The following is a 13,539-nucleotide window of genomic DNA, read 5'->3' as shown; positions in this document are numbered from 1 at the left end:
GGCGCGCCGCACGCGCCTGCTCTCCGTGCACACGTTGTGCATCGCACTGTCCCCATGAGTGCTCATCTCCCTGCGTGGGCCCCACCCTTCCACCTGGCTTCCTTCCTTAGCAGGCCCCAATGAGGCGCGAGTGGCCAGCACGTGGAGGGGGAAGCTCCCCCGTGTAACACGACGGGTTCGACAAGGCCAAGGGAGGGAGCCCAGCAGAATCTCTCCCGCACTTGCTCTTCGGACCTGGCGCCCGCCTCCCTCTGCCAGTCACACCCAGCTTGGGACTTGGCTGTTCCCCTGCTGGTGCCTTGCCCCGCCGCTGCTCAGGCCAGCACCCCCAGCTATTGACACTGTGCTGGTGACAGGCGTGACCCATACAGAGCCTCCCCCCCGCCCCCAGTCTCATTGAACCGGAGCTCCCCCACCCACCCGTCAATCCTGCCCAACCTGTTAGATAGGCTGTTCCCCTCACGTCACGCCCCCCGGCACACTGCACACCCAACCCACCGGGTGTTCCCTTCACAGCCCCCACTCCTCCTCCGCGGCCTGTCCGAGTGCTCTGTCTCATGAGCTCTCCGTCCCGCCCTTCCCCATACCCGGCCGCTGCCAGGAGAGGAGGAGAAAATACAAGCCCCTGGCCACAGCACTTATACCCCGGTAGTGTCTACATGACGGGGTCAGCAGCTGCAGCGCTGTTAGGGACATAAAGGGTTAACTGGCCACCCGGTAAGCAGGAGCCTTACCAGCATGCTTACTGGGTAACTGGTTAAATGGCAGCCTGGCCCACGCCCGTGGCTTGCCCAGCCAGAGCGGCCCCTGTGGCACGCCCAGCCTGGCCCAGCTCAGCCAGAGCGGCCCACGCCCGTGGCTTGCCCAGCCAGAGCGGCCCACGCCCGTGGCCCACCGTGGCTTGCCCAGCCAGAGCGGCCCACGCCCGTGGCCCAGTGTGGCTTGCCCAGCCTGGCCAGCCCAGCCTGGCCCAGCTCAGCCAGGGCGGCCCACGCCCGTGGCCCAGTGTGGCTTGCCCAGCCTGGCCCAGCTCAGCCAGGGCGGCCCACGCCCGTGGCCCAGTGTGGCTTGCCCAGCCTGGCCAGCCCAGCCTGGCCCAGCTCAGCCAGAGCGGCCCACGCCCGTGGCCCACGCCCGCGGCCCACGCCCGTGGCCCAGCGTGGCAAGCCCAGCCTGACTCAGCTCAACCAGAGCAGCCCACGCCTGTGGCCCAGCGTGGCAAGCCCAGCCTGACTCAGCTCAACCAGAGCAGCCCACGCCTGTGGCCCACCATGGCAAGCCCAGCCTGACTCAGCTCAACCAGAGCAGCCCACGCCTGTGGCCCAGCGTGGCAAGCCCAGCCCTGCCTGAGCAGCACCCTGCCCGTGGCTTGATGCAGCCACACGCAATTTGAAAACTTCTAAAAGCCCTTCCCCCAGCCTTGCGGGAGGGACGACTGGACCCAAGGCTCAACTGATTCCGGGGGACAAATGATGAAAAACAGGGCCGGGGCGTGAGGGTCAAAGGTTAAAAACGAGGAAACCGGACAGGGACACCGAGCAGAGAACCCCGAACAGCGCCCACTGCCCTTTGGAGCTGTCCCGGGAGCCAGTGGACATGGTCCAGAGGAGCTCTGCCCGGACGCGCGAGACCGGGGAGGAACAGAAATCGGCCCCCCAGTCGCAGAAAATCCCCCCGTCCAGCATCCTCCTCCTGGTGCGGGATATCGCGGCGCTCGCCAGGGCCAGGAGGCGGCTGACGAGGAGGCCCCGCGACTGTGTGGGGCCACGGGTGGGGTGTACACGAATGAAAAGGTGCAGGGAAAAACGCAGCCAGAACCTCAGCAGGGTCTGGAGGAGCCGGAGTGGGGGCTACAACCTGGCGCGTTCTAGATACACACACGCCTGGTTCACGCCGCAGAAGGGGCAGGCCTCTGGGATAGGGGTGAACCGAGCCGCCAACGGATGTCCTGTGGGATTAGTGTGGAAGACACTGGCCCCTCGGGGTTCCTCACCCTCAACACGTCTTGGAGGGTCCCGGCATTTGGTGTCGGGGCGGGACGTGCGGGTGAGGAAACGTATCGTACGGAGCACGTGCGGGTACAGCTGGTCTCCGGGCGCGGTTCGGAAACCCCCTGCCCGCGTCCCACCGCATGTAGCTGGTTAACATTTCTAACGTTCAGCATTTTAAGCATCGATTAACACCCCGAGTGGCTGTGCAGTTCTCGCCCGGCTGGCATTGCCCTGCAGTGTAGGCACAGCCGAAGGGGATCTCCGCGGGAGTAGGAAGTGAGCGACGCTGATGGAAGAAGCCGTCTTCCGGCCCCACGTCTGGGCGGGGGCTGAGGTCAACATAGCTCTGGTGAACAGGGCAGGGGGGTGTTTTTTCACACCCCTACCCTACGTAGCTCTGCTGGCTTGATTTTCATGCTCCCTCCCCCCTTCCCAAGCCGTGAGAACTGTAGCGACAAGGACAAAATTAAAACCTGCACCCAACCGAACAGGACAGCGGGGGGAGAGCAGACAACTCGCAGCCACTGGCACGGACGCCAGCTCTGCTCTCGTTTTTGATGCATAAGCATGACTAATGCTGGGGCTTGAAGAGTAACAAAGCTGGGAGACCATCAATACCCAGCACATGTTTCTTGTTTATTCGTAAGGCGGAGCTTCGAGGCCTCTGAGCTCATAGTGCCCATACCACGCAAGGCGGAGCTTCCAGACTAAATAAACAAACCAGTGAACGGAAGGCAAAGTGACTTGCCCAGGGTCAAAAAGCACAACAGTGGCAGAGCCAGGGACAGAACCCAGCTTTGCTATCGTAACCGCCACCAGGCGGATTTGAACCGGGGATCTCTGGAGCTTAGTGTAGGAGCCTCTCCCGCTTGAGCTAAAAGCCACCCGGCTCCCACCCTAGGCTGTACAGTTCCCTTGTTCTTAGCTCACGCTGTAAGTGGTCTAAGTGTCAGTGACCCAGGTTACACTATGTCTCAATCCAGTAACAGTCTTGCCTGGCTCTTACCGACTCAAAGGTGTCACAGACATTGGGACACTCGCACAATTATATTTTAAAACTGTTCAAGAGACCAAGCAAACTGAACTTAGCCACACTGACTGTCTAAAGACAAAGCTGTAGGATACAAAGAGCAAACACGCAGGCTTTCCTCCAGGAAGCAGCTTGTACCAGGGATGTAAAATCCCAGTTAATCAGTGGACCAGTTAAACGTTAGGGTTAACTGGCTGAGAGGGATCCAGGCAGGGGACTTCTACAGAGTTTTGTCGGAAACACAGCTGTTTTTCCAAAAAAAACTTCGCTTACATCCACACTGCAATCGTGTTCTTCCGAAAGAAAAATCGAAAGCACAGAGGGGTTTTTCCGGCATTGGCAATCCTCATTCTACGAAGAAAAAGCCTTTTTGCTAAAGAGCTCTTTTGGAAAACGGCGTGTGTGGACGGGGAAGAGGGAGTTCTTTCGGAAGAAGAGGAAAGAGGAAAAAACACAGGTGCCCTGGCGGCCACTCCACCCGTAGTGATCACAGCTGAAATGTGAGAGCGCGTCTATTCAGTGCGGATGCTCTCTTTCAAAAAAGCAGATCGCTTTTTCACTGTGCTTTGGCAGTGTGGATGCTCTCTTTCGGAAGATCTCTTCTGAAAAAGCGTCTTCCGAAAGAAACCTTCAGTCTAGACGTAGCCATAGGGTCTCCGGCTGCCGCTGATTCAAGGCTCGCAGGCCCTGACTGCGGTGGGCCCCTGCTCCCTGTGGTCATGGGCTGCTCCAGAGGATAGCTGCTCCAGCCCCCACCGGTTAATCCGAATCAGTGAGCGTTACCCATTTATGGCGATGCTTACCAATTAACCTTTCACGGCCCTAACTTGTACCAGGCCGGAACATTCACAGATTTTGCCAGAGTTCCTATTATCAGCCTTGATTTTTGCAAAGTGCTGTGGATACCTGACCTGGGGGAACAGAACTGTGGGGAAGCTTTCAGGTACGAGAGAAGTAATGTCTGCTATCCTGATACCTCTCACCATGGTGTATACCAGAGTTCCCTGTAAGCTGCCCAGGAGAGATTCAGGTGCCAACCAACTGATTAGCAGAGCACCCACTGTGGGTGTTTATACTGGTGGTGCACGTTTGCATGTGCCGGGTGCATTTAACAAAATTTATTCTGCACATGGATGGGAAAAATTAGAGGGAACATTGGTGAACTGTGCTAAACAGGTATTGGCTAACAGCCCAGAACCTGAAAGGAAACCCTCTTTGCACATTAAGGGCATTGTTCCCTTTTAGCATTCACACCTCACTAGTGTGAATGAGCCGATAATGGGCAAATTATTCCTTGGGACAGGCCAGACTTTTTGTTTTCCCCAAACCTCCCGCTGTTACTACCCCGGGGTGGGAGCAGCAGTGGGGAACTGGGAGCCAAGGGCCTGCTGTGGACAAGAAGTGGGATTTCGGAGAGCTGTGGGTCTGCGGAGGGAAACGGCTATGGGAGGGGACTCTCCAAGTGGGGGGTGGGGAGGCTGGCTGTTGAGAGACAGTGCTGTCCAGTAGCTACAGCAGTTTGGGACAGCTGCTAGCCACCACTGTAATAAACAGCTTGTTATAGAATCATCAAATCCCAGGGCTGGAAGAGCCCTCACGTCACTGAGTCCAGCCTGGACCAAGCCCAACTCCATCATCCCAGCCAGGGCTTTGTCAAGTGGAGACTTCAAAACCTCTAGGCTTGGGAGATTCCACCCCCTCCCTAGGGAACCCATCCCAGGGCTTCCCCACACTCCTAGGGAAATAGATTTTCCTAATATCCAACCTAGACCTCCCCCACGGCAACTTGAGACCATTGCTCCTTGTTCCGCCATCTCCCACCACTGAGGGCGGCTCTCAAATCCCCCCTCACTCGTCTCTTCTGCAGATTAAACAAGCCCAAATCCCTCAGTCTCTCCTCGAGGTCACATGCTCCAGCCCGCCCCCCTCCCATCATCTTCGTTGCCCTCCGCTGGACCCTCTCCAATGCGTCCACATCCTTGCTCTAGTGGGGGACCAGAATTGGCCTCCCCAGTGCCGAATAAAGGGGAATACTCACTTCTCTAGATCTGCTGGCAATGCTCCTCCTAATGCAGCCCAATATGCCTTAGCCTTCTTGGCTACAAGGGCACCCTGTTGACTCAGATCCAGCTTCTCCTCCACTGTCATTCCCAGGTCCTTTTCTGCAGAACTGCTGCTGAGCCAGTCGGTCCCCAGCCTGTAACAACACTTTGGGATTCTTCCGTCAAGTGCAGGACTCTGCACTTGTCCTTGTTGAACCACATCAGATTTCTTTTGGCCCAATTCTCTAATCTGTCCAGGTCACTCTGGATCCGATCCCTGCCCTCTAGCGTATCTACCTCTCCCCTTAGCTTAGGGTCAGCTGCAAACTGAGGGTGCAATCCATCCCCTCATCCAGGCCATTAATAAAGATGTTGAACAAAACCAGCTCCAGAACTGAACCTTCGGGCACTCCGCTTGACAGCGACCGCCAACCTGACATCAAGCCATTGATCACTACCCATTGAGCCCGACAGTCTAGCCAGCTTTCTATCCACCTTACAGTCTATGTATCCAATCCACACTCCCTTAACTTACCAGCAAAACACTGTAGGAGACAGTATCAAAAGCTTGGCAAAGTCTGGAATATCACCACCTTCCCCATGGCCACAGAGCCATAGAAGGCAGTCAGGTTGGTCAGGCATGACTTGCCCTTCGTGAATCCATGCTGACTGTTCCTGATCACTTTCCTCTGTTCCAAGTCCTTTAAAATCGATTCCTTAAGGATCCCCTCCATGATTTCCCCAGGGACCGAGGACTGGTCTGTACTTCCCTGGATTGTCCTCTGTCCCTTTTTCAAAGATGGGCACTACACTTCCCTTTTTCCAATCATCCCAGACCTCTCCTATCTCCATGAGTTTTCAAAGATAATGGCCAAAGGCTCTACAGTGACATCTGTCAACTCCCTCAGCACCCTCGGATGCATTAAATCCAGACCCATGTGTATGTCTAACTTTTCTAAATAGTCCTTAACCTGTTCTTTCTCCATTATGGGCTGCCCACCTCCTTCCCATACTGCACTACCGAGTGCCATAGTCTGGAAACTGACCTGGTCTAAAGACAGAGGGAAAGAAAGCATTGAGTACTTCAGCTTTTCCCACATCATCTGTCACTAGGTTACCTCCCTCATCCAGTAAGGGCCCCACACCCTCTCTGATCACCTTCTTATTGCTAACATGCCGGTAGAAATCTTTCTTATCCTTCACATCCTTTGCTAGCTGCAATTCCAATGGTGCTTTCTCCTTCCTGATTACACCCCTGCATGCTCGTGCACTATAGTTATTCTCCTCCCTAGTCATCTGCCCAAGTTCCCACTTCTAGCTAGCTTCCTTTTTAGTGTTTAAGCTCACCAAGGATTTCACCGCTAAGCCAAGCGGGTCGCCTACCACATTTGCTTTTCTTACTGCGTTTTGGGATGGTTTCTTTCTGTGCCTTCCATAAGGCTTCTTTAAAATACAGCCAGGTCTCCTGGACCCTGTCCCCCCCTCGTGTTGGCATCCCAAGGGACCCTGGCCATCAGTTCTCTGAGGGAGTCAAAGGCTGCTTTTCTGAAGTCCTGGGTCTGTATTTTGCTGCGCTCCTTTCTTCCTTTCGCCAGGATCCTGAAATCGACCATCTCATGATCACTGCTGCCCAGGTTACCACTCACATCTACTAAGCTATGCTGCCTGCAGAATGAAATAGCTGGCGTGCCAACTCGTGGGATGTTCTTTACTGGCAGTGTTGTCTGGCAGCTAACGTCAGAACACCTGGCTTCTCTTCCTAGCTTGGCCACCAACACCTGCTATGGCCTCGGGCTGCTCCAATGCCCCGTGCCTCAGTTTCCCCATCCACACGGCACTTTCCACCGGCCTCACAGGTGGACGGGGCGCCTACATTCACGTCGACAGCCCTCCAATGAAAGGGCTACGCCTCTAGACTAGAGAACGTCCATTTTAAGGCAGACTGGGACTGTTTCACGTAAGAGATTTAGAGCAGAATGTGTTTCTAATCCGGAGTCTACAAAACCAGCCTGCCTTCCAACGGGCCCGGAAGGTCTAACTAGCTCCCCGCCGCCCCATCCTCGAGGCCATTGGTCTAGACCTCATCCACCAGGGGTCGATTATTATATTTTGGCAGCTGTCAAGGGCCCCCAGCCAGGATCAATACCTGAGGCCTGGACAAACAGAGAGAGTCAACCATTGTCTGGCCTCGAATTGAACCCCATGTCATGGCCTGGGAGGGCGACATTCCAGCGCTCGGCGGGATAGTAACAGAAGCAGGGCTCCTTCCCGCTGAGCACAGGGTCCCTCTGCTAAAGTACTTTTCGCTCTACCCCTCGCCCCCCAGAGGTGGCCGCATTCCGGGAGCACGGAGCGTCCATCGTGTGAAGGGCTCTGCATGAAGTGTTCGGACCCCGCCTAACCCGGTCTGGCTTTGGGAGTTCCAGGCCAGACTGTCCAAAACGGCACACTGCCTCCTCCCCCCGCGTCTTCCTTTGAACGTGGCCACCCAGGTCCAAGCGGCAAGCCGCAGAGAAGTCAAAGACGGAGCCGTTCTACCCGGCGTGCTAACAGTGCTCTGCCCTCCCTTAACAAAAGCCTCCATCCATCAGGAAGTTTTAACTGCGCTCACTGGCAGTCAGCACCGCTAAAGACTTTGCCTGAAGCTCGCCCCATCGTACTCCCACCTATATGCAGTGTCACTGCACCCCCCCGAGTAACCCTCCTCCCTCTTTTGGATTTACAGCCGTGAAATCGCGCCAGCCCCTCGACACGCCAGCCCAGTTCGACGGACGGGGCCTGATTCATAGCTCAGTGACATCCACGGGCCTGTCAACTTTCCGCCCGAAGGCCGGGCTTGCGGAGCGTCTTTGAACATGATGCTGCCCGCGTCAGGGCGCTAACGTTTAGAGACCAGGAGGCGACCTCATCTAGGCTCGTACGCCATCCCCTGTACAGTCTGGTGCTTGCCAAGCCATGATGCTGGACTCCGGGTCGCAGCGAGCCTGGTGCTGTGTGTGCACCGGCCTTGGTTCCATTTTAGGCTGTACCGAGGAGTCCTAGACTTTACAGGTTCTGTGCGTGTGCACACATTGGTGTGCAGGGCTGTGGTGTGCGCGTGTGTGTGTATACACACACACCCATGTGTGCGCTGTGCAAACCACCCTCCTCTGCCGTAGGAAATCGGCTCAGACTCTCCGGCAAATCACAGGAGGCCGCGCAGATCGAGTTTCATTTCCCCGCCGAAAGAAAAATTACAGGCCGTAGAAGGAGAAGAAAATTTGCTCTTTATATGGGGTGGCAAAGCTTTTACAAGTGTGGAGAGGGGAGGAGGGGTCAGTAGCTCACGCAGGCAGGAAATCCTTAGCGCCCCTCAAAAGAAGAGGTTTCCTTGGGAGCCTGAAAACAACCTCCGTGGTTCTTTGCCCGGAGCTCTGCGCGTGTGTAAACACACATACTGCCTGTGTGTCCAGGCCACCGGCCCAGCTCTGTTCGCGGAGTGCTGCTGCTTCGTACCCGCCCTAGCCCTGGCCCAGTATCCCACTACCTAGCAGCACGGGTGCGTGTGCATCGCACGGCTGTTTGGCGGTGCGGCGTGGGCGAGTGTGCGTGTGCACGGCCTGCCTGGGAGGACTTTGCAGGGATGTCGGCACATTTGTTCTCGGAGCTGAAGTGTCCGAAAAGCTCAGGACTCGGCACTCACCAGATTTTCCAGCCCTCTGCTCACCTCCGAGTCCAGCTACCGGGGCCACTGGGTGGGGATAGCCGGGTGGGGTTAGCCGGATGACTGGGTGGGGATAGCCGGATGACATGGGAGTGCGACGTGGGGCCTGTCACTCGCTCAGTATGTACAGCACCTAACACAATAGGGCTCTGCGCGCCACTGGGCCCGAGGGAGAGTGCGGGAGGGGGGGGGGAGCCCTGATATGGAGGAAGAAGGCACACAGAGCCCCTGGCTGGAGGCACCCTGGTGTGGGAGGAGAAGACGGAATGGGAGAGGGACACACAGGACTCTCATGGGGGAGAAGGGGCGGAGTGGAAGGAAGGTGGCCTGGGATGTGCACTAGGCCTATGGAAGCCACAAAGAGAGGGTGTGTGTGTGTGGTTGTGTGTCCCTGTAGAGGGGCGTGTGCGTGTGGCAGCCGAGTACAAACCTCTTCTAACCCCATTTGCTTTCTCTGAGTCCCTGTGAGTCCTGACCCCACCTGCATCCACAAAACCGGCTCCTTTGTACCTCTCCACACGGAGCCCACGCAGAGAGGGGTTCTAAAGAGAATCCCTTGGTGCCCAGCAGATCCTAGGCAGATTGCGACTAGCAGAACCTGGGACGTCACCCCACCGGGCTGGAGGCCTGCATGGACCAAACCGGGTTGACCCAGGGACAAGCCAGCAGCGGGCACTCAGCCGAGACCAATGGCGCAAGAGCGCCACTGTAAACCAGGGCCCTAAATCGTAAGGCCCACGGGACATGCTTGGTGTCTCATCTGTGGGGCCCTACCAAATGCACAGCCATGAAAATCGCACCCCCAGCTGTGAAATCTGCCCCTCCCTCATGAAATTACAACTTTTGTGGGCATTTTTTACACAGATTTCATAGGGGAGACCAGCATTTCTCGAACTGGAGGCCCTGACCCTAGGTTTGCCAGATGGTTTCCGCAAAAATACCAGACACGCTTGACACGACATCACAAGCTACATTCCATCTTAGTTAGACAATACCGGACATTGCTATTTTCTCATGTCTATTTTCTTAATTTGTTTCCCGGACAGAAAGCTCAAATACTGGACTGTCCGGTTCAAAACCGGACGCCTGGCAACCCTAGACCGAAAAGGGACTTGCCGGGTTGGGGGTGTCACAAGCAGCGTTTCCTGTAAGCCGAGTGCTTCGGCAGCCACCCAGGAGGACTGATTAGCTGAGTGCCCACAGCTGGAAGCAGCTGGCAGAATGTGTTTCTATGGGGGTGCACATCCACACCCACATTGGTGCACAGAACAAAATTTATTCCACACATGGGTGGAAAAAAAAATGAGGGAACACTGGCCACAAGGCTATTTTAGAAGGGGTCGCAGTATTGCCAGCCTTACCGCTGTGTTGCTTTGAGAACTGGGTGGCCAGAGAGCAGTGGCTGTTGACCGGGCACCTTGCTCTGAAGGCTGCATTCTACCAGCAGCAGGGCAGAGGGAAAGGTGGCAATACCACCCCAAGACAGTTGTCACCGTTCTGCGCTGCTGCCTGCCAAATTGGGTGGACCGAGGGCAGCCACTGGCGGAGAGCCTGGCTCTGCAGGCGGCTGCACAGATGTAAGAGTGGCAACACCATGGCATGCCACCCTTACTTCTGCACTGCTGCTGCTGCTCTCCAGCTGCCCAGCTTTAAAAACAGCTAGAATGCCAGCAACAGTGCAGATATAAGAGCAGGAGAACCATACCCCCCCCAATCTAGTGACCCCTCCCCCACAATTCCTTTATAGGACCCTTTCCAATTACCACCCCATGAAATATCACATTTAAGCAGCTAAAGTCATGCAACGTATTATTTTAAACATCCTACGACCATGACACTGACCAAAATCAGCTGTGCTTTTGGTAGGGCCCTATTTGTCGTATGGTGCTTGTATGGACCTGAGCCAAAATTCCCATTAACAGCTTCGGGAGGGAGAGTCTTTCCATTGCCTCTAATAGGAGTTTTAGCCCCAGGCACTAGCTCTCTGCTGGTGTCAATGGGCAAACTGCCACCCCAGTCAAGGAAGCATTCACACCAGCAGAGAATTTGGCCCACAGGTTTTAAGGCCAATGGAACCACTATGATCCTCTCATCTGTACCCTGGGCATAATGCAGGTCAGAAGGAAGAAAAAGAAAAAAGAAAGTGGAGGGATAGATAAATAGCTAGATAGACAGGGTGTATGGGAATAGATAGACAGAAGGACAGACAGACGGGGTGTATGGAGCTAGACAGAGAGACAGACAGGGTGCATGGGGCTAGATAGACAGACAGAGTGTTTCGGGATAGATAGACAGATAGAAAGACAGACGGGGTGTATGGGGATAGACAGATGGACAGAAAGACAGACAGGGTGTATCGGGATAGATAGACAGACAGACAGATGGGGTGTATGGGGATAGATAGACGGGGTATATGGGGATAGATAGCTAGACAGACAAAACAGATGGGGTGCATGGGGATAGATAGACGGGGTGTATGGGGATAGATAGCTAGATAGACAAGACAGATGGGGTGTATGGGGATAGATAGCTAGACAGACAAAACAGATGGGGTGCGTGGGGATAGACAGACGGGGTGTATGGGGATAGACAGACGGGGTGTATGGGGATAGATAGCTAGACAGACAAAACAGATGGGGTGCATGGGGATAGATAGATGGGGTGTATGGGGATAGATAGCTAGATAGACAAGACAGACGGGGTGCATGGGGATAGACAGACAGATGGGGTGTATGGGGATAGACAGACAGATGGGGTGTATGGGGATAGACAGACAGACAGATGGGGTGTGTGGGGATAGACTGATGGATAGATCCTTCTACATTTAATGAAAAATCTCTCACTATTTGTTGGTAAAAATTCATCGAGTGAATCCTTAATGAATCTGGCCCAGTGTTTACATCTTCCAAGAAACGAACAAGGACCCAACACACACACACTCCTCCCCCCTTAATCTCAGCCTGAGCAGCTGCGATCCCGCTGCGCTCCCCCAAAGTTTACAAAGCAGCCCTTCCCAACCAGGGTGAGCATTGCTCTGAACACAGACACGACCCGAGGCCCCAGCGGCTTCTTCAAAGCAGGGTCTACATAAAATCCAAGCCCCTCTTCGCAGCCCCTCCTCCAGGAAGCAAGTCCCCCCCCCCCACCCCCGCTTTTTATAACGGCGCCATTATTTTATTTGACGCAGCGCCCCCCCCCCCCCATAACCCCTCCTCAACTAAACGAAAAGTCTCTCCGAGTCACAACTAATAAGAATAGAGAAACGAAGCCCTGCAAGTTAATTACCTCCTAAGGATACAGGAGGATAAATGCAGCTTTCATATGAGCTGACCGCATAATTACAGAGCCTGGCTGTACAAAAATGTTAATACCAGACCGGGAAAATGTGGAACACATTAATCCGAACATGAAATTTACTGGAAAGAATGAATGAGGCACTCGCGTCGCTTTTCCCTCTCATTTACACACACACTGGATTCGGATCTCACTCCGAATGGGGCAGAGCCAGCGCCGGGATCCCGCCGGTTGTCCAGTCCCCCAAAAAAGGAGCGAGCGAGACACACGGGCCCCCGAGGCAGACAAAAGGTCGGTGGGGCGTGTGTCTGAGCCCTGCGTGTGAACGAGCAGGCGTTTGACTCTCCTGCCGGGCGGGACGGAGGAGGCTCGCAGGGAAGGGCATGACAGCCGAAAGCGGACTCAAACCGGAGTCAGACCGAGCCTAACAAGTCATCGCCGAGGCACGATCCCTTCTAGCGCCTTCCACACAAGAAAGGCTTGGCGGGGGTAGGGGGCTGGCGAGTGGCCCCGCTCAGCTCGGAAGTGCCCCGAGTCTTTTTTTTTTACGCCGTGCAAAAATTCCGTGCAACGTTCAGGGGCTGCGCCCAGTCGTGTCCTCACCCCCCCCCCTTCACCTCCCTTTAACATGCAAACCGATGTACCCCCCCCCGATCCGAGTTAGGAGAAACTTTGCGGGGGGATAGCAGCAACAGGGAAGGCCACCCCCGTCCCCTCCCACGAGTGTGCACAGCACCCCCACGCCCGTGCACGAGTGTGCACAGCACCCCCCACGCCCGTGCACGAGTGTGCACAGCACCCCCACGCCCGTGCACGAGTGTGCACAGCACCCCCCACTGCCGTGCACGAGTGTGCACAGCAACCCCCACGCCCGTGCACGAGTGTGCACAGCAACCCCCACTCCCGTGCACGAGTGCGCGCGCGTGCACAGGAGCGGGGGCGAACCCCCAGCCCGTCCCGGGAGCGCTCACCTCGTCCGGGAAGAGCTGGCCGAGCAGCAGCAGGCAGAGGGGCGCCCGGGCCAGCGGCATCTCGCCTCCCCGCCGCCTCGGGGCAGAGACGTCTCGCCGCGGGGTCCGGCTGCAGGCGGCGGGGCCAACGCCCTCCCCCCAGCCGCGGGTGTGTCCGGGCGGGGACCTCCCCAGCCGCGCGGGCCCCAGGGAAGGAGCCGAGGGGGGGGTCCAGGGGGTGCAGAGCGCTGCGCTGCGAGCCCCCCTCGTCCCGGCCTGTGCAGGGCGCGAGCGGGCCGGCTGGGGGGGCGCAGCGCGAGCTCCTACATTTGTAAAAGTGCCGGGGGGGGGGGGGCGGGGGGGCGGCCCTGCCATTGGCTGCCGGGCCGGGCGGGGGCGGGGCGGGGGCGGGGCGGGGCTCGGGGACTGGCCGAGGGCCGGGAGGGGCCGGGACTCCGGGCGCGGGGAGCGCCCCGACGCCTGGAGCCGAAACGCCCGGCCCGGTACCCCCCCCCCCCCCCCCGGGGCC

At 56.7% G+C, this 13,539-nt stretch overlaps 1 protein-coding gene across 2 annotated transcripts in view; it reads right to left on the bottom strand.

Moving 5' to 3' along the window:
* LOC102462804 (tumor necrosis factor receptor superfamily member 16-like) overlaps window positions 1–13,327 on the bottom strand; it is a 46,400-nt gene extending 33,073 nt beyond the window's left edge. For both annotated transcript variants that reach the window (XR_016348989.1, XM_075922981.2), the window contains exon 1: window positions 13,032–13,327. Coding sequence is in view for 1 of the 2 variants with exons in the window: in XM_075922981.2 (XP_075779096.2) it covers window positions 13,032–13,091 (60 nt within the window). In the remaining variant the exon portion in view is untranslated. The remainder of the gene's footprint in view (window positions 1–13,031) is intronic.
* Window positions 13,328–13,539: the final 212 nt, after the last annotated feature.

The sequence above is a fragment of the Pelodiscus sinensis genome, chromosome 2, assembly GCF_052426305.1.
Source record: "Pelodiscus sinensis isolate ZL-2025 chromosome 2, ASM5242630v1, whole genome shotgun sequence".
In the NCBI taxonomy this organism is placed as follows: domain Eukaryota; kingdom Metazoa; phylum Chordata; order Testudines; family Trionychidae; genus Pelodiscus; species Pelodiscus sinensis.
The sequence above is the reverse complement of the archived record's forward strand: the minus strand, read 5'-3'. Positions and strand labels throughout refer to the sequence as shown.